At 43.4% G+C, this 20,600-nt stretch overlaps 1 protein-coding gene across 3 annotated transcripts in view; it reads left to right on the top strand.

The window, feature by feature from the left end:
* The window catches only part of LOC135106738 (WD and tetratricopeptide repeats protein 1-like), a 237,012-nt gene that overhangs the window by 57,443 nt on the left and 158,969 nt on the right, over positions 1–20,600 (top strand). For all 3 annotated transcript variants that reach the window (XM_064016000.1, XM_064015999.1, XM_064016001.1), the window contains one exon: positions 9,332–9,443. In XM_064016000.1, coding sequence (XP_063872070.1) covers positions 9,332–9,443 — 112 coding nt within the window. The remainder of the gene's footprint in view (positions 1–9,331; positions 9,444–20,600) is intronic.

Genomic DNA, 20,600 nt, shown 5'->3' with positions numbered 1-20,600 from the left:
TACTTTCTTATCAAGTGTCTGTGCACTTAATCCCTCCGCAGTCGTGAGTTACTCGCACACATTTCCATGTGCAAATTTTCCCTGATGTCTGAGGTGTGCACAAGTGAGGTTAATGTAATGAGAGTGATTGCATGCTACAAATTAAGAACCAATACCAAGGAAATATAACAGCAAACTGGAATAAATCCAGTTACGATATGCTCACTGATTTCTCTAAAGCTTCCTTAAAGTGTGACATACCTCACCACAAACATGGTGTGTATGGTGTCCCAAGATAAGTAATAGGACTTTTTGGCTCACATAAGGCACTTGTCGGAAGAAAATTCCACCATTACAGCAAGGCAGCTACAAGAACAGAATACCATGCTTCTCCAGGATGTCAGTATTTGTGTCAGGGTATCTCATCATAAGGACAATTTAAAAACAGTGGGAAGCCATCCTCAAGACACAAAAGGCTTGTGGCAACAAAGAATAATAATAAAACAAGATCCAGTAGAGAGGGAAAATGTAATGATTGACAGAGTAGCTTATGGAATAAATTTATATATATATATATATATATATATATATATATATATATATATATATATATATATATATATATATATATATATATATATAACAAGAGATGAATATGTGAAAATAGGATGAGAAGAGAAAATATGAGGAGAATGTACAGTAGACAAAAATCATGAAGAAAAAAAAAGCCCACTTTAGTGCCAGTTCCCAAAGTGAATGCCAAATAAAAAGTCATTTAACAGGATAAGTGTCTTCAAAGAGTTCAACTCATTGGAAGGAGGAAAAGCAGAAGCAGGCAGGGAGTTCCAGAGTTTATCAGAGGAAGGGATGAATAAGTGGGTATACTACTTAACTCTGCATTAGAGAGGTGGACAGAATAAGAATGAGAGAAAGAAGAAAGTCATGTGAAGCAAGGCTGTGGGAGAACAGGCATGCCGTTAGCTAGATCAGAAGAGCAGTTAACACGCAAATAGCAGTAGAAGATAGCAAGAGATGCAACATTGAAGTGATGAGAGAGAGGCTGTAGACATTGTTAGAGGAGAGGAGTAGATAAGATGAAAAGCTTTTGATTCCACCCTGCCTAAAAGAGCAGTATGAGTGGAACCCCCATACATGTGAAGCATACTCCATACATAGATGAATAAGCCCCATATATAGAGTTAACAGCTGGAGGGCATCAGAAAAATTGGTGGAGACGACTCAGAACACTTAACTTCATAGAAGCTATTTTAGCTAGAGATGACATGTGAAGTTTCCAATTTAGATTATAAGTAAAGGACTGACCAAGAATGTTCAGTGTAGAAGGGAACAGTTGAGTGTCAGTGAGGAAGAGTGGATAGTTGTCTGAAAGATTGTGTCAAGTTGATAGATAGAGGAATTGAGATTTTGAGGCATTGAACAATACTAAGTTTGCTCTGTTCCAATCAGAAATTTTAGAGATGTCAAGTCAGGCGTTCTGTGGCTTCCCTGTGTCAGCTGTTTAATTCCTGAAGTGTTGGACATATACAAAAAGACAGAAAATTGCAGGATGGTATCATCACTGTAGGAGTGGATAGGAGAAGAAGTTTGGTTTAGAGCATCATTGATGAATAATAGGAAGAGAGTGGATGACAGGACAGAACCCTGAGTAACACCACTGTTAAATGACTTAGGAGAAGAAAAGTGACTGCTTACCACAGCAGCAATAGAACAGTCAGAGAGGAATCTTGAGATGAATTTACAGAGAGAAGGATAGAAACTGTAGAAGGTAATTTGGAAATCAAAGCTCTGTACAGCCAGACTCTATCAAAAGCTTTTGATATGTTTAAGGCAAGTGAAAGTTTCACTAAAATCCCTAAAAGAGGATGACCAAGACTCAGTAAGGAAAGTTAGATCACCAGTAGAGTGGCCTTGATGGAACCCATACTGGCAATCAGATAGAAGGTTATGAAGTGACAGATGTTCAAGAATCTTCCTGTTGAGGATAGATTAAAAAACTTTAGAGAGGCAGGAAATTAATGCAATAGGATGTTAGTTTTAGGGATTAGAGTGGTCACCCTTTTTAGGAACAGGCTGAATGTAGACAAACTTCCAGCAAGGAGAAAAGGTAGATGTTGATAGACAGAGTTGAAAGAGTTTGATTAGGCAAGTTGCAAGCATGGAGGCACGGTTTTGGAGAACAATAGGAGGGACCCCATCAGTTCCTATAAGCCTTCCAAGGGTTTTGGTCAATAAGGGGATGGAAAACATCACAGCCAAAAATCTTAATAGGTAGCATGAGGTATTCAGAGGGTGGAGGAGAGGGAGGAACAAGCTCTGAATCATCCAAGGTAGAGTTTTTAGCAAAAGTATGAGTGAAGAGTTCAGCTTTAGAGATAGATGAGATGGCAGTGTTGCCATCAGATTGAAATAAAGGAGGAAAAGATGAAGAAGCAAAGTTATTGGAAATGTTGTTGGCCGGGTGCCAGAAATCATGAAGGGAGTTAGATCTTGAAAGATTTTGACACTTTCTATTAATGAAGGAATTTTTGGGCAATTGGAGAACAGACTTGGCATGATTCCAGTTAGAAACATAAAGTGCATGAGATTCAGGTGATGGAAGGGTCAAGTACCCTTTATGGGCCACCTATTTATCATGAATAGCATGGGAACAGGTTGTGTTAAACCAAGGTTTGGAAGGTTTAGGTTGAGAGAAAGAGTGATGAATGTACACCTCCATGCCAGACACTATCACATCTGTTATGTGCTCAGCACACTGTGTCTCTGACACTGTCTCTGGCACAGAAGCTGTAGTCATTGCAAGGAAAATCAGAATAATACCTTCTCAGGTCACCCCAATTAGCAGATGCAAAATGCCAGAGGCACCTTTGCTGAGGGGGATCCTGAGGAACGATTGGAGCGATAGGACAAGATACAGATACGAGATTGTGATCAGAGGAGCCCAACAGAAAAGATAGGGTGACATCATAAGCAGAAGGATTAGAAATTAGGAAAAGGTCAAGAATTTGGGCATATCTCCAAGATGGTCAGGAATACAAGTAGGGTGTTGCACTAATTGCTTTAGGTCATGGAGGATAGCAAAGGCTCAAAATACCTGTTTGTAATTTAAACCATGAAATATACATCTCACATATATTAAGCACAAGGCAAAGGCAAGCTGCATTGAACGCATTGTGGCAGACTTAGCAGAGGAATACACATAGGAGGCAAACTACTGACCACCACATTTCTCTTGTGACCACAACTTACCAACCTCAAGAAAAATAAAGATGCAGTCATGCGAGACAGTTTCTCAGGAATCTTGTACCAAGATTCAAAGTCAGCAACATTTTATGGAAAACTTGGCAGAATATTCCACATAATCTCAACCACCAGCATGTCAGTATTTTCTCTTGAGGTTGACAAGTTATGGTCACGAGAAGAGAAAGGTCACCTGATTGCTCCAGTAAGTTCCGCTGAGTCTGCCATAATGAGTTCCATGAAACTTGCCTTTAATATTATCTTGCCTATCATTTTGTGATTTAAGGTTGAGGTCAAGTTTAATAAACCAGTGTGGGCCCTTGAGGTGGCTTGCCACCCCAAATTAAGTTTTTTTTTTTTTTTTTTTTTTTTTTTTTTTTTGTGTGTGTGTGTGTGTGTGTGTGTGTGTGTGTGTGTGTGTGTGTGTGTGTGTGTGTGTGTGTGAATACCAATCTGCAATTAGGTGGGAAAACACTGTACTTGGAAATGGCATGAACCCCAGAAGCATGCTGTCACCAGCCTGTGCAGTCCAGATAATGCCTTTGGCTCTTGCACCTGTTCTAAGTAAAACACAAATGACTTTAACAACTCAGCAAGATGCTATCTAGTCACCCTAGGCTGACCTTGCTGCACTCAGGGCTCTAGACAAGCATGTGAAAACCACACAGTCTCCTCAGGCTGCACTGAAAAAATGTGCATTATAGATGATGTCAGCCAACTTTAGGTCATGAAAGAGGTCCATGCCATACTGGTTACTGTTGTGCAAACTGCCAACTCTGGATTCTGTTTATCACATTAGACTTCATTACAGTGAGTGGTGGATCCCAGGTGTACGCAGAAAGCCGCTGATTGTGCCTAGGAATGTCCCTAGTGTTAGTGTAGCCTCTCAGGATACAAGCTTTTGAGTAAGCTTATAGTCAGCCACTGTGATGAGTCGTTGAAAAGACATCTTTTTTTTTTTTTTTTTATGTAGGAAGGATACTGGCCAAGGGCAACAAAAATCTAATAAAAAAAAAAATGCCCACTGAAATGCCAATCCCATAAAAGGGTCAAAGCAGTGATCAAAAATTGGTGGATAAGTGTCTTGAAACCTCCCTCTTGAAGGAATTCAAGTCATAGGAAGGTGGAAATACAGAAGAAGGCAGGGAGTTCCAGAGTTTACCAGAGAAAGGGATGAATGATTGAGAATACTGGTTAACTCTTGCGTTAGAGAGGTGGACAGAATAGGGGTGAGAGAAAGAAGAAAGTCTTGTTCAGCGAGGCCGTGGAAGGAGGGGAGGCATGCAGTTAGCAAGATCAGAAGAGCAGTTGGCATGAAAATAGCAGTAGAAGACAGCTAGATATGCAACATTGCGGCGGTGAGAGAGGGGCTGAAGACAGTCAGTTAGAGGAGAGGAGTTGATGAGACGAAAAGCTTTTGATTCCACCCCATCTAGAAGAGCAGTATGAGTGGAACCCCCCCAGACATATGAAGCATACTCCATACATGGACGGATAAGGCCCTTGTACAGAGTTAGCAGCTGGGGGGGTGAGAAAAACTGGCGGAGACGTCTCAGAACACCTAACTTCATAGAAGCTGTTTTAGCTAGAGATGAGATGTGAAGTTTCCAGTTCAGATTATAAGTAAAGGACAGACCGAGGATGTTCAGTGTAGAAGAGGGGGACAGTTGAGTGTCATTGGAAAAGAGGGTATAGTTGTCTGGAAGATTGTGTCGAGTTGATAGATGGAGGAATTGAGTTTTTGAGGCATTGAACAATACCAAGTTTGCTCTGCCCCAATCAGAAATTTTAGAAAGATCAGAAGTCGGGCGTTCTGTGGCTTCCCTGCGTGATATGTTTACCTCCTGAAGGGTTGGACGTCTATGAAAAGACGTGGAAAAGTGCAGGGTGGTATCATCAGCATAGGAGTGGATAGGACAAGAAGTTTGGTTTAGAAGATCATTAATGAATAATAAGAAGAGAGTGGGTGACAGGACAGAACCCTGAGGAACACCACTGTTAATAGATTTAGGAGAAGAACAGTGACCGTCTACCACAGCAGCAATAGAACGGTCAGAAAGGAAACTTGAGATGAAGTTACAGAGAGAAGGATAGAAACCGTAGGAGGGTAGTTTTGAAATCAAAGCTTTGTGCCAGACTCTATCAAAGGCTTTTGATATGTCCAAGGCAACAGCAAAAGTTTCACCAAAGTCTCTAAAAGAGGATGACCAAGACTCAGTAAGGAAAGCCAGAAGATCACCAGTAGAGCGGCCTTGACGGAACCCATACTGGTGATCAGATAGAAGGTTGTGAAGTGATAGATGTTTAAGAATCTTCCTGTTGAGGATAGATTCAAAAACTTTAGATAAGCAGAAAATTAAAGCAATAGGACGGTAGTTTGAGGGATTAGAGCGGTCACCCTTTTTAGGAACAGGTTGAATGTAGGCAAACTTCCAGCAAGAAGGAAAGGTAGATGTTGACAGACAGAGCTGAAAGAGTTTGACTAGGCAAGGTGCAAGCACGGAGGCACAGTTTCGGAGAACAATAGGAGGGACCCCATCAGGTCCATAAGCCTTCCGAGGGTTTAGACCAGCGAGGGCATGGAAAACATCATTACCAAGAATTTTAATACGTGGCATGAAGTAGTCAGAGGGTGGAGGAGAGGGAGGAACAAGCCCAGAATCATCCAAGGTAGAGTTTTTAGCAAAGGTTTGAGCAAAGAGTTCAGCTTTAGAAATAGATGTGATAGCAGTGGTGCCATCTAGTTGAAGTAGAGGAGGGAAAGAAGAAGCAAAGTTATTGGAGATATTTTTGGCTAGATGCCAGAAATCACGAGGGGAGTCAGATCTTGAAAGGTTTTGACATTTTCTGTTAATGAAGGAGTTTTTGGCTAGTTGGAGAACAGACTTGGCATGGTTCTGGGCAGAAATATAAAGTGCATGAGATTCTGGTGATGGAAGGCTTAAGTACCTTTTGTGGGCCACCTCTCTATCATGTATAGCACGAGAACAAGCTGTGTTAAACCAAGGTTTAGAAGGTTTAGGACGAGAAAAAGAGTGAGGAATGTACGCCTCCATGCCAGACCCTATCACCTCTGTTATGCGCTCAGCACACAAAGACGGGTCTCTGACACGGAAGCAGTAGTCATTCCAAGGAAAATCAGCAAAATACCTCCTCAGGTCCCCCCAACTAGCAGAGGCAAAACGCCAGAGGCACCTTCGCTTAGGGGGATCCTGAGGAAGGATTGGAGTGATAGGACAAGATAAAGATATGAGATTGTGATCGGAGGAGCCAAACGGAGAAGAAAGGGTGACAGCATAAGCAGAAGGATTAGAGGTCAGGAAAAGGTCAAGAATGTTGGGCGTATCTCCAAGACGGTCAGGAATACGAGTAGGGTGTTGCACCAATTGCTCTAGGTCATGGAGGATAGCAAAGTTGTAGGCTAGTTCACCAGGATGGTCAGTGAAGGGAGAGGAAAGCCAAAGCTGGTGGTGAGCATTGAAGTCTCCAAGAATGGAGATCTCTGCAAAAGGGAAGAGGGTCAGAATGTGCTCCACTTTGGAAGTTAAGTAGTCAAAGAATTTCTTATAGTCAGAGGAGTTAGGAGAGAGGTATACAGCACAGATAAATTTAGTATGAGAATGACTCTGTAGTCGTAGCCAGATGGTGGAAAACTCGGAAGATTCAAGAGCGTGGGCACGAGAGCAGGTTAAGTCATTGCGCACATAAACGCAGCATCCAGCTTTGGATCGAAAATGAGGATAGAGAAAGTAGGAGGGAACAGAAAAGGGGCTACTGTCAGTTGCCTCAGACACCTGAGTTTCAGTGAGGAAAAGAAGATGAGGTTTAGAAGAGGAGAGGTGGTGTTCTACAGATTGAAAATTAGATCTTAGACTGCGAATGTTGCAGAAGTTAATGAAGAAAAAGTTGAGGGGGGTGTCAAGACACTTAGGGTCGTCGACGGAAAGGCAGTCCGACCTGGGGACATTTATGGTCCCCTCCCCAGATGGGGACTCCGAGGGTGGTGTAGGAGTCGCCATGATTTTAAAATTTTTGAGTGAAGGGTGGAAGGAAGTGGAGTGGAGTGGAGGAAAAGAGTTGTCTTTAGAGGGCAGGCTGTGACTACCCCCTTGTGTTGTGAGACACAAAGGGAAACGTTCAGTGAGGTCACAGCTGGGTTTAATGATAAGTTCACAACACCCCCTGAACAGTGCTTTAGACCTCACTGGGAGTAATTATCGTTTTGGCAGGTGTCTACTGCCTCCTCCTCCTCTGCCAGTTGTGTGATGCAGTAACCAGTGTGGATACCCTCAGAGCTATGTGCTTCTCCCATGTGGCCACATGCCAAAACACACAGGGAAGATTGGCTAGAAATTCCACTGGCAGTTTACATCACTGAGGATAATGCCATGACCTATGATGCCATTAGTTCTGCTGCAACCAAAGGCACCAACAGATCCCAGACTGCCATACCATGCAGAAATTGTGGAAGCCACTACTGCAGCAGCAAGACTTTGTGTCCTGCCAGAATTGTTTAAGCTGCCAGAAAGTGGGCCATTACCAGAGGGTCTGCAGTTAAGCATAACGCCAAACTGCTTAGATGGCTTCCCCTAGGGGTGCATCTAGTGCCATCAGGGTTGCAGGGACTCATACTGTTCATCAACCTGCCTAGAGGTGTTTGTCACTACCAGCACAACTGGAGATAGCTTGATGACATCAATGGTGGCAGACACTATCGGGGCACAAGTTTGTGTAGCGGGAGCCCCACTGGTGTCTGCCCTCCACATTGAACCCCACATTGTTATGTTGGCAAGTTGGCATGTGTGGTGGATCTTCCTTTGAAATGTATGGTAGTGGTGTCTGGCTTTGGCTGGATGAAGCTGGCAACAGGAGATACTCTTCATCTGGTTGGTGGAAGCCCTTTTCCTGTCACTGGACACATACAAGGAGCTGGGTTTAGTCCCTGATGGTTTACCACACCTAAAGTGGACCCATACTAACTTGATACTCAAGGTGTTGGTTGTACCTGTCTGTGCTGTTGTCACCTCAACTCCAGAGCAACCTGACCTGACCTAGAAAGGCAGGGTGCTTCCTGGGGGATTCATGATTCAAGGACAGAGTGGCAGTAGCCCTGCATGGTCTATGTGAGTTGCCAAATGTACCAAAAGTATACAGCATTGTTGTTCCATCATTAAATCAAGAACCATTCAAAAAAACATGCAGTTGTACATAACAACTTATAATTTTGAAATAATTAAGGCAGTAAATTACAATACAAGTAAGAGGGAGATCATCATATGCCTGTTGATTGTGAATGTGACAGCACTGTGGGACAAGAATAGCCTGTGCAAAGGCTCTGAGAGGCTCTGAATACCAAGTTAGGCTAGATTCACTACAATACTGTCTGTAGCACAAATGCTGACAACAAAGTCCACATTCACCTTATTCCAAACAAAAAGTTGCCTCCCAGCTATGTCAGGTGGACTTCATCACATTCACCTCCCTCTAAAAGCTGTTCATTACACGTGCTACACACCAGTGGCAAAAAAAATTAGGCCAGCCACATTGCTTTACTGAGTACACATGAACAGTTTCCTTGATTTAGTGAGGATGTCCTTCATAAAGCTCTTCTTGTAATACACACATGGAAAGCTCATGGTAAGTGGACTGACCACCACAAATAAAAATAGAGGAGAAATGGACATATCAGTAGTAAATGTGCTGACATTACCATCTGTACAAGCCTTGAGTATGTGGGTGTCTTGCTGGCATGTATAGAGGCTTAAAGGATTGTCTTATGTATGATGACTCCCTCCCACCAATGAAATGTTCCTTACATAACATGAATTCACACATGCAAGAGTGTGTTTTTATGTGTAGCTTCATTCTGTTACAAATGATGAATAGAAATTGATGTGTATGTGGAAGGAGTGTAGTAAAAGTTAGATATTGTTTGGTAAAGTGCTCTTGAATTTTTGTATTTTTTTTTTTTTTAATTCATAACTTGCTGTAACTTGTAGTCATGTGTCGTGTATGCCAAAACTTTTGCACCATTTGCTGCTTATGGATTTTTATTGTGGATTCATGAATAAATAATGTTTTCTTTTCTTTTCAGTTTGCTGCTATCAGGTTCAGATGACTATAATATCATATTGTGGGATGTCTACAAGCAAAAGCGTCTCAAAATATTATCAACCGGACATAGAGGCAACATTTTTTCCGTTAAAGTAGGTATTATTCTTCATTTTCAGTATTTGACTTATGAATAACTAACAATTTGATATTTTGATAATGATTTCTTTACTGTAAGGAGTGAAGGAGAGGCAATTATATATGGGTATGTGAATGATGGCAGGATGCATGAATCACAGGAAGTGAAAAATGAATAAATGATAAAAGTAATTGGAAATTTGAGGTAGTTGACTGGGTTACAGGAATATTGAGTATGGAAGATTAAACTGATGCAGATGTGTAGGATTAAGTGTAATATTAGTAAGTAAGTAAGATTAGAGCATTTATGGTCCAGGTTTTTAAAACTCAGGATGGTGGTTGAAAAATTATAATGAAAGAGGAGAATATTTTTATTGTTCACTAAGAAAGCTAATAATATATATATATATATATATATATATATATATATATATATATATATATATATATATATATATATATATATATATATATATATATATATATATATATATATATATATATATATATATATATATATATATATATATATATATATATATATATATATATATGTGTGTGTGTGTGTGTGTGTGTGTGTGTGTGTGTGTGATGCAATGCCCCTGTAACTCTATACTTTGTAAAAGATAAAAGTAAAGGCTAGTGATGGTATAGTGAAAAATGTGTGTAAGGGGTGGCAAGTGGTCACAGAATACAAATATCTTGATATACATGGTACTATCCAAAATGTTTGGGACTTTTTATTTTATATACCTATTTATTTATTTATTTATTTATTCATTTTATTTATTTATTTATCTTATTATTTTTTTTTTTTTTTTTTATGTAATAGGGCACTGGCCAAGGGCAACAAAAGTGTAGAAAAGATAAGGCCCACTAAGGTGCCAGTCCCCAAGTGAAAGTCAGAAATGATCATTAAATAACAAAGGATAAGTGTCTTGAAGCCTCCCTGTTGAAGGAGTTTAAGTCATAAAAAGGAGGAAATACAGAAGCAGGCAGGGAGTTTCAGAGTTTACCAGAGAAAGGAATGAATGATTGAGAATACTGGTTAACTCTTGCATTAGAGGAGGACAAAATAAGGGTAAGAGAAAGTAGAAAGTCTTCTGCAGCGAGGTTGCAAGAGGAGGAGAGGCATGCAGTTAGAAAGATGAGAAGAGTAGTTAGTGTGAAAATAGTGGTAGAAGATAGCAAGAGGTGAAACATTGTGGCAATGAGAGAAGTTGAAGACAGTCAGTTAGAGGAGAGGAGCTGATAAAACAAAATGCTTTTTTTATTCCACCCTGTCTAAAAGTATGGTTTGAGTGAAATCCCACACATGTGAGGCATATTCCATACATGGATGGATAAAGCGATAAAGCCGGTGTACAGAGTTAGCAGCAGGATGGTGAGAAAAATTGGCGGAGATGACTCAGAACATCTAACTTCATAGAAGCTGTTTTAACTAGAGATGACATGTGAAGTTTCCAGTTTAAATTATAATTAAAGGACAGTCTGAGGATGTTCAGTGTAGAAGAGGGGAGACAGTTGAGTGTCATTGAAGAAGAGGGGATAATTGTCTGGAAGGTTGTGTCGAGATGATATATGGAGGAATTGAATTTTGAGGCATTAAACAATATTAAGTTTGCTCTGCCTCTATCAGAAATTCTAAAGAGATCAGAAGTCAGGTATTCTGTGGCTTCTCTGTGTGAACTGTTTACTTCCTGAAGGGTTGGATGTCTATGAAAAGAAATGGAAAAATGCAGGGTGATATCATCAGTGTAGGAGTGGATAGGACAAGAAGTTTGGTTTAGAAGACTGTTGATAAAAAATAAGAAAAGAGTGAGTGGCAGGACAGAACCCAAAGGGATATTACTGTTAATAAGCTTAGGAGAAGAACAGTAACCTTCTACCAGAGCAGCAATAGAATGGTCAGAGAGGAAACTTGAGATGAAGTTACAGAGATAAGGATAGAAACCTTAGGAGGAAAGTTTGGAAATCAAAGCTTTGTGCCAGACTCTATCAAATGCTTTCAATATTTCTAAGGCAACAGCAAAAGTTTTATAAAAATCCTTAACCCTTTCCTTCCGGCAATCGTATATGTACAATTGCAAAAATGCGTCTGTAGCGACGGCGATCATACCGGTAATCAAGAATTTTCGTGTCCAAGCGCGGTTTCTCGAGTCAGATGGTGTGAGTGGAAGTGTCTGGCATGTTTCCACATGTAGTGTTGTCACTAGCTCTGGAAATTTAGCGGTAACTAAGCTATTTTCCCTTTCTCCGGGCGACACTTGGCAACCCCAGCGACCTGCCGGGTGGAAAGCACTCGCCGGGTGGAAAGCACCATGATAAGTGTGAAGAGACATCCTGATAAGAGCCAAGGATCTCAGATCATAACTCACCATGGAGCAGGACACAACATATGTATTTAGCAGTGCTTCTGAGTTTGAAGACAGTGACAGTGAATATTTAGAAGAAGATGAAGAAAGCGAAGACATTAGTGAGGACTCGGAAAATGATTTACAGGATCCACCTGTTTTATCAGAACAGAGAGATGATACCTATCATTCTTTCATGGTAATTTTTTTTCATTATCTTCGATTTCAAAATAAAATGGTAGAAGGTAACTTGTCAGAGAGAGAGAGAGAGAGAGAGAGAGAGAGAGAGAGAGAGAGAGAGAGAGAGAGAGAGAGAGATATAATGTTATTTGCCTGAAACTTGATATGAAAAGGGATGAAATCTCTCTCTCTCTCTCTCTCTCTCTCTCTCTCTCTCTCTCTCTCTCTCTCTCTCTCTCTCTCTCTCTCTCTCTCTCTCTCTCTCTCTCTCTCTCATTGGAAGTGTACAATATCCTCTCCAAGATGAGAGAGAGAGAGAGAGAGAGAGAGAGAGAGAGAGAGAGAGAGAGAGAGAGTGTGTGTGTGCGCGCGGCGTCATCGCTCTCCGGGCTGTTTCTGGATGACGGATCACACAGTGGGAGGAGGAGGAATCCTTTATAAGGCATAAACTCAACTTTGAGAGGTCACATCGAGCTACAAAGTATATCATTGTACTCAGAATAACAAAGAGAAAATAATTATTAGTATTCAAACAATTTTCTGACAATTTCTAGGTTTACCATTTTTAGCCATCATACAAAACGGGAAAATAATTTAAGCGCCGGAAGGAAAGGGTTAAAAGAGGATGACCAAGACTCAGTAAAGAAAGCCTGAAGATAACCATTAGGGTGGCCTTGACAGAACCCATACTGGAGATCAGATAGAAGGTTATGAAGTGATAGATGTTTAAGAATCTTGCTGTTGAGGAGTGTTTAAAAACTTTAGAGATGCAGTAAATTAAAACAATCGGATGGTAGCTTGAAGGATTAGAGCAGTAACCTTTTTTTAAGAACAGGCTAAACATAGGCAAACTTCCAGCAAGAAGGAAAGATACATGTTGATAGACAGAGTTAGAAGAATTTGACTATGCAAGGTGCAAGCACAGAGGCACAGTTCTGGAAAACAATAGGAGGGACCCCATCAGATCCATAAGCCTTCCGAGGTTTAAGACCAGTGAGGGTATCGAAAATGTCACTGCGAAAAATCTTAATAGTTGGCTTGAAGTAGTTGAAGGGTAGAGGAGAGGCAGGAACAAGCCCTGAATCATTCAAGGTGGAGTTTTTAGTAACAAAAATCCAATAAAAAAAAAAGCCCACTGAGATACCAGTCCCTGAAAAGAGTCCAAAGCGGTTGTCAAAAATTGAAGGATAAGTATCTTGAAACCCCTCCTTTTCAAGGAATTTAAGTCATAGGAAGGTGGAAATACAGAAGCAGGCAGGGTGTTCCAGAGTTTACCAGAGAAAGGTATGAATGATTGAAAATACTGGTTAACTCTTGCATTAGAGAGGTGGACAGAATAAGGGTGAGAGAAAGAAGAAAGTCTTGTGCAGCGAGGCTGTGGGAGGAAGGGAGGCATGCAGTTAGCAAGATCAGAAGAGCAGTTAGGATGAAAATAGCGGCATAAGACAGCTAGAGATGCAACATTGCAGCGATGAGAGAGAGGCAGAAGACAGTCAGTTAGAGGAGAGGAGTTGATGAGACGAAAAGCTTTTTGATTCCAACTAATGTGAGTTTGAGGCAACTCACATTAGTCCCCTTTCTGTTCCCTCCTACTTTATCCTCATTTTCGATCCAGTTTGATCCAAAACTGGATGTTGCTTTTGTGTGTGGAACAATTTAACCTGCTCTCGTGCCCACGCTCTTGAATCTTCCGAGTTTTCCACCATCTGACTACGACTACAGAGTCACTCTCAAACTAAATTTATCTGTGCTGTATATCTCTCATCTAACTCCTCTGACTATAAGAAATTCTTTGACTACTTAACTTCCAAAGTGGAGCACATTCTGACTATCTTCCATTTTGCAGAGATCTCCATTCTTGGAGACTTCAATGTTCACCACCAGCTTTGGCTTTCCTCTCCCTTCACTGACCATCCTGGTGAACTATCCTTCAACTTTGCTATCCTCCATGACCTAGAGCAATTGGTGCAACACCCTACTCGTATTCCTGACTGTCTTGGAGATACGCCCAACATTCTTGACCTTTTCCTGACCTCTAATCCTTCTGCTTATGCTGTCACCCTCTCTTCTCCGTTGGGCTCATCCGACCACAATCTCATATCTGTATCTTGTCCTATCGCTCCAGTTCCTCCCTCAGGATCCCCCTAAGTGAAGATGCCTCTGACGTTTTGCCTCTGCTAGTTGGGGGGACCTGAGGAGGTATTTTGCTGATTTTCCTTGGAATGATTACTGCTTCCATGTCAGAGACCCGTCTTTGTGTGCTGAGCACATAACAGAGGTGATAGTGTTTGGCATGGAGGCGTATCTTTTCTCAAACTAAACCTTCCAAACCTTGGTTCAACACAGCTTGTTCTTGTCCTATACATGATAGAGAGGTGGCCCAAAAAAGGTACTTAAGACTCCCATCACCAGAATTTCATGCACTCTATTTTTCTACCCAGAACCATGCCAAGTCTGTTCTCCAATTAGCCAAAAAACTCCTTCATTAACAGAAAGTGTCAAAATCTTTCAAGATCTAAGTCCCCTCGTGTAAGCACTGTCCAACGCTTATTAATGTATTGTACTGGAGGTAACTGAAACGAGCTGTGCAGTACGCGCTCTTTGTATTCAGAAGCGTTCAAACCTGTGAATTAACATATTATCACTAATACTGAGAATAACAGAAAAAAGTATATCAATAGGTAAAACAAGTATTGCAGTACATCAATGTCGTGACACTTCATTTCGTCAATTCTGTAACATATGTGACTCAATACAGAGTTACCTACACTTCAGTCGGTTCTACAGATGAACACCACCAGCACAAACACAGCAAGTCGTCCTCTCGTCTGCGTGATTTGATGTGTCATTATTAAGTGTACTTATACTAACACATTATACTAACACATTATACTTATACTAACACACATTGCTAAATCCTCACAATTATGTAACTCACAATTATGTAAGTATCTAATTACTATAAGTAGTTACATTAATTATGTTGACACACATCATTAAATCCTCATGGTTACATAAGTATCAGTTATCTAATACTATGATGAATACATACACAGTGCGGGGAACAGGCGTCCTCCTGGTTGTACGCAAGGGATTACACTTGGGGATTTACCGTGATGAGAACTCAGGGATTTACTGGGATTTACTCTCCGTGCCTCCCAAGACACGTCCGACATGTAGGTGTGATTGTCGTGAAGTGGCTGTGGAGACGCTGTTGGGCCCCTATGGCATATGATATTCATTATGCTGTAGGTATGTTATCAGCACTCACGACCCTTCGCCGAGAGAAATAGCTGAGAGGGCAAGTTCAACGCATTCCCTTGGCACTACATTCCCATCTCACTCTGTTGTGCCAGCGCGCAGGCGTGCCATGCACTGCTCATGTATAACAACCAGCTGCTACAAATAATATAATGCTAACAAAATAAGACATAAAATGTCACTTTACGATGTACGTATATGCGTATCTCTAGCCGTCGTTTAAGTTATACATATACGGCGGCTACACTCCCCCACGTTGATTGAGTAGGCACTCAATCAACACAAACACAGAAGCACTAAGTGACCAAAGCCTGTTGTAGTCGAGGTCTGTCCTCCAGGTCACCCTCAAGAATACAGAGTTTGACAATGGTACCAGGGAGGGTGCCCATGCCAGTACGGATGCGAGCTGTCCCCACCAAACCATCAGTCCCAAGTAAGGTGTGTGTAACTCTTCCAAGTCGCCACTGATCCAGGGGCAGCCAGAGTTCCCTGATCACCTGACTGACAATTCAGTGTGATCATTACCTGAACTAGACAATGGCACGTGGTGGGAGATCAATCACGTTAATGAGTGTAAAAAACCCCGACATTTAAGTTATGGTTCAAGCTGTGGGGAAAACTCCATAACGTATTCACTCACACCAGTGGCGAGATACCATTATGTACAGAACCGACTGGCAATATCTGCAACCACACGACGGTCACTGGGCATCGGTTAGTAAAGCTTGGACATGTTTCCAGCTCCGCCAATATGTTACATTTATGACAAGTTTCATTGTCATCTCAGGTCAAGAACGAGTTGCATACCCTCAGCAACACACCAGTTCTCAGTTCATGAAGGTTCTCTGTTCATTATCACCGTGTCAGTCCTCAGGCCGATGTATAGCGACATAACTGTAAGCACAGAGTTTCAAAAGGTTAAGGTTAACGTTCAAAGATGTCAGGATCTCTAGTGGTCTTTCTCCTTACGATGCACTCCCTCTGGTGAGGCTCCCGTGACTCGGTGGTCACGTGCAAGCATTGAAGAATCCTTGTCCTCCTCCTGGTGAGGCTGCCGTGACTCGGTGGTCACTTGCAAGCATTGAAGAATCCTCGTCTTCCCCCTGGTGAGGCTCCCATGACTTGGTGGTCACGTGCAAGCATTGAAGAATCCTTGTCCTCCCCCTGGTCTACTACGTTCAGTTCAGCTCCAAGAGTCCATCTGGAGTGACCTTGCTTCCTCTCGTGTTCATGCAAGGTATCTGAGTCCAAGACACTCACTTCCCTCACTTGAGTGTTGTTGCAGGCAACCAATGATAGCGTCTCGCCTCAGTCCTCTGTAAGTACACAGCCATAAGCACACATATCACTCCGTGGTAGTGTCTACCCTCTGCAAGCACACAAGCTCATCCTCTGGTGGTGTCTAACCACCCTTGGTGGTGTCTTGATCCCTGCAAGCATGTGCACAAGCTCACTCCCTGATGGTGTCTGATCCCTGTAAGCAGACAAGCTCACCCTCTGGTGAAGTCTAGCCTATGCAAGCATATAGATGCACTCCCTGATGGTGTCTGATCCCTTCAAGCACACAAGCTCACTTCCTGATTGTGTCCGCTCCCTGCAAGCACACAAGCTCACTTCCTGATTGTGTCTGCTCCCTGCAAGCACACAAGCTCATTTCCTGATTGTGTCCACTTCCTGCAAGCACACAAGCTCACACCCTGATGGTGCGTGATCCCTGCAAGCACACACACTCACTTCCTGATGGTGTCTGGTCTCTGTAAGCACACCAGATTATTCCTTGATGATGTCTGATCCCTGCATGTGCACAAACTCCCTTCCTGATGGTGTCTGGTGTTTGCCAGCACACAAGCACACTCCCTGAATGGTGTCTGATCTCCGCAAGCATGCAAGCATACAAATTCGTTCTCTGGTATAAAACTCTGTAAGCATACAAACTCAGTCCCTGGTGATAGCCACAGCAAGCAAACAACCTCAGTCCCTGGTGGTAGCCTCAGCAAGTAAACAAACTCAGTCTCTGGTGGTAGCCTCTGTAAGCATACAACTTCAGTTCCTGGTGGTTGTCTCTGCAAGCAAATAAACTTAGTCTCTGGTGATTGCCTCTGTAAGCATACAAACTCAGTCCTAGTTGCCTCTGCAAGCAAACAAACTCAGTCCCTGGTGATTACCTCTGCAAGCAAACAAACTCAGTCCCTGGTGATAGCCTCAGCAAGCATACAAGCACATAGACCCCCCTTCATCCTGCTGGTGTCTAGTCTCTGCAAGCACATAGACCCCCTGCATCCTGCTGGTGTCTAGTCTCTGCAAGCACATAGACCCCCTGCATCCTGCTGGTGTCTAGTCTCTGCAAGCACATAGACCCCCTGCATCCTGCTGGTGTCTAGTCTCTGCAAGCACATAGACCCCCTGCATCCGCTGGTGTCTAGTCTCTGCAAGCACATAGACCCCCTTCATCCTGCTGGTGTCTAGTCTCTGCAAGCACATAGATCCCCTTCATCCTGCTGGTGCTAGTCTCAGCAAGCACACAAACTCAACACAATGGTGTTTTGTCAGTACGAGGACACAGGCACTACACAGTGCCTCGCCAGTGCGAGAACACAGTCACTGTACAGTGCTCCGCCAGCGCGGACACAGGCACTCTACGCAGTGTCTCACCAGCACGAGGACACAGACACTACACAGTGCCCCGCCAGCGTGAGAATACAGTCATTCTACAGTGCCTTGCCAGCGCGAGAACACACTACTGTGTTCCGCCAGCGCGATGGCACAGGCACTCTACGCAGTGTCTCGCCAGCACGAGGACACAGTCGCTCTATAGTATTCCGCTAGAATGAGAACACATTCGCTCTACAGTGTTCCGCCAGCACGAGGACACAGTCACTCTACAATGTTTCGCCAGCATGAGGACACAGTCACTCTACAGTGTTTCGCCAGCACAAGGACACAGTCACTCTACAGTGTTTCACCAGCACGAGGACACACACTACGCAGTGTCTTGCCAGTGTGAGGACATGGGCACTACATAGTGTATTTGTCCAGCACGAGGACACTCACTATACGGTGTCTCGCCCAGAGCGAGGGCACAGACACTATTGCCCGGCACGAGGACATGGGGCACTCCACACTGTGACCTCTGGCACAAACCGTGAAAGCAAAACATTAAACCCAGCCGTGTATCTCTACCTATAACAGGCAAAAGGAACATTTAACTCTGAATCAAGGAAGGCTTTCTATACTTGCAGAAGCAATCACATCTGGCTATCTACATGCATTTTCCTAGGTGTTCTTATGTATGGATATTACACTTAATCTCGAAACAGTGTAACAGGGATTTACTGTGACGGTGAGCGGACGTAATGTCGTGAACAGTCTGTGCTGATGAGGAGGCGTCGTGAACAGACGTCCTGCATTGAGCATTGAAAGTGATCTCACCCACATGATCCCGAGTCCAATGCTGATCGGATCAACTCAATATATCGAGTCAGCGTGGAACTGGTCTCACCATCCTATGCTATCCCACCAAGAGAGTGGTAATGACAATCAAAACGTGAAAGGCCGACTGTCAAGGACAGATCATACATCTCCACAAGGGCGAGAACAGGGTGCCTGGTGCTGTGGGTGAGCGGGACGCAGTGCGGCCGATTGGGAGGCCGGCTGAGGGAGCAGGCAGACATCCTGTGCCCTCCAGCTCCGATATTGGGACCGAGAGTGGGGCCACACCCGCCACCGGCTGCCAGCAAACGAGTCAACCAGCGGTGAGTCTGGGAGAAACCTCCTGCTCCCGCCCCGACAGCCACAAAGTGAGACGGCTGCCAGGACTCGCACATAGGACTCAGTGACAAGAGCAGATCGGGACACGTGCCCAAAGGCACGGACACATGCCCCTTGCCCTCCTTACCACTGGAAAATTCCCCCAAGGCTGAAGCGCCAATACACTTGTTCCCAGAGTGGAGTCTTTGATTCCCCTAACTCAGGAGTGTCAGACTCATGGCCCATGGGCCAAATGTGGTCTGCAGGGATGGTCTTAAGCAGCCCGTCGGGTGACAAGAAATTTTCAGCTCTAGTTTCTATAACTGTTATGACTGAGAAACTGTAACCATTAAGACAAGACATAATGACTTTTCCTTTTACCTTAATAAGGTAATTTTCAGTAAATCAGGATGACCAGCAAACTAACTCGTAATCTTCAGTCTTGCCAATACACAACTTCATAATGAATACAGACTTACTTCTTTGTTATGTGCCTTTCACACGGCACACCAACACCTGCACTAAGAAACTAATATTTCCGTTCTCTCCAATGTGCCTCAATGCGCGCACACACACTCGCACTCAGTATGTGAGGCTCTCGGGCTAACTCATGTCCCATCTGTCGGGCAGCGGAACACACATCCGCACACACACACTTCATTGTGAGATGGCCTTGCAGCAATGTGGCCAAGCCCAGGCACTTTCCATCTGTTGCTATCCTTTACTCCATTCCATCCACTACCATCTTCACCTCTCTCTACATGGGTTCCGAGGTTGTTCACACGTGAAGTGGCCAAGGCCTCCATGGCCCTCCCACTTCCTCTTCCTTTCATACGAGCCTCGGAGGTCTGTTCCCCCCTTTTCTCTGCTTCAAGTGCCTCAGTTGCACATCCCATAGCCATGCCCTTGGCTCGCACCACAATGGTGCACTCTACTGTGCCTTTCACTCGCACCCCAGCGGCGCGCCCAACAGTGCCCTCTGCCTGTACCGCTGCGCCTTTCACTCACACCCCAGCGGTGCACCCAACAGCTCCCTCCACCTGTACTGCTATGCCTTTCACTCGCACCCCAGCGATGCGCCCAACAGTGCCCTCCGCCTGTACTGCTGTGCTTTTCACTCTCACCATGGTGTTTTTTTTTTTTTTTTTTTTTTTTTTTTATGTAGGAAGGACACTGGCCAAGGGCAACAAAAATCCAATAAAAAAAATATGCCCACTGAAATGCCAGTCCCATGAAAGGGTCAAAGCAGTGGTCAAAAATTGATGAATAAGTGTCTTGAAACCTCCCTCTTGAAGGAAATCAAGTCATAGGAGGAAGGTGGAAATACAGAAGCAGGCAGGAAGTTCCAGAGTTTACCAGAGAAAGGGATGAATGATTGAGAATACTGGTTAACTCTTACATTAGAGAGGTGGACAGAATAGGGGTGAGAGAAAGAAGAAAGTCTTGTGCAGCGAGGCCGTGGAAGGAGGGGAGGCATGCAGTTAGCAAGATCAGAAGAGCAGTTAGCATGAAAATAGCGGTAGAAGACAGCTAGATATGCAACATTGCGGCAGTGAGAGAGAGGGTGAAGACATTCAGTTAGAGGAGAGGAGTTGATGAGACGAAAAGCTTTTGATTCCACCCTGTCTAGAA

Source organism: Scylla paramamosain, chromosome 14 (genome assembly GCF_035594125.1).
Source record: "Scylla paramamosain isolate STU-SP2022 chromosome 14, ASM3559412v1, whole genome shotgun sequence".
Taxonomy (NCBI): domain Eukaryota; kingdom Metazoa; phylum Arthropoda; class Malacostraca; order Decapoda; family Portunidae; genus Scylla; species Scylla paramamosain.
Note: the sequence above shows the minus strand (reverse complement) of the source record. Positions and strands in the feature narration are given on the sequence as shown.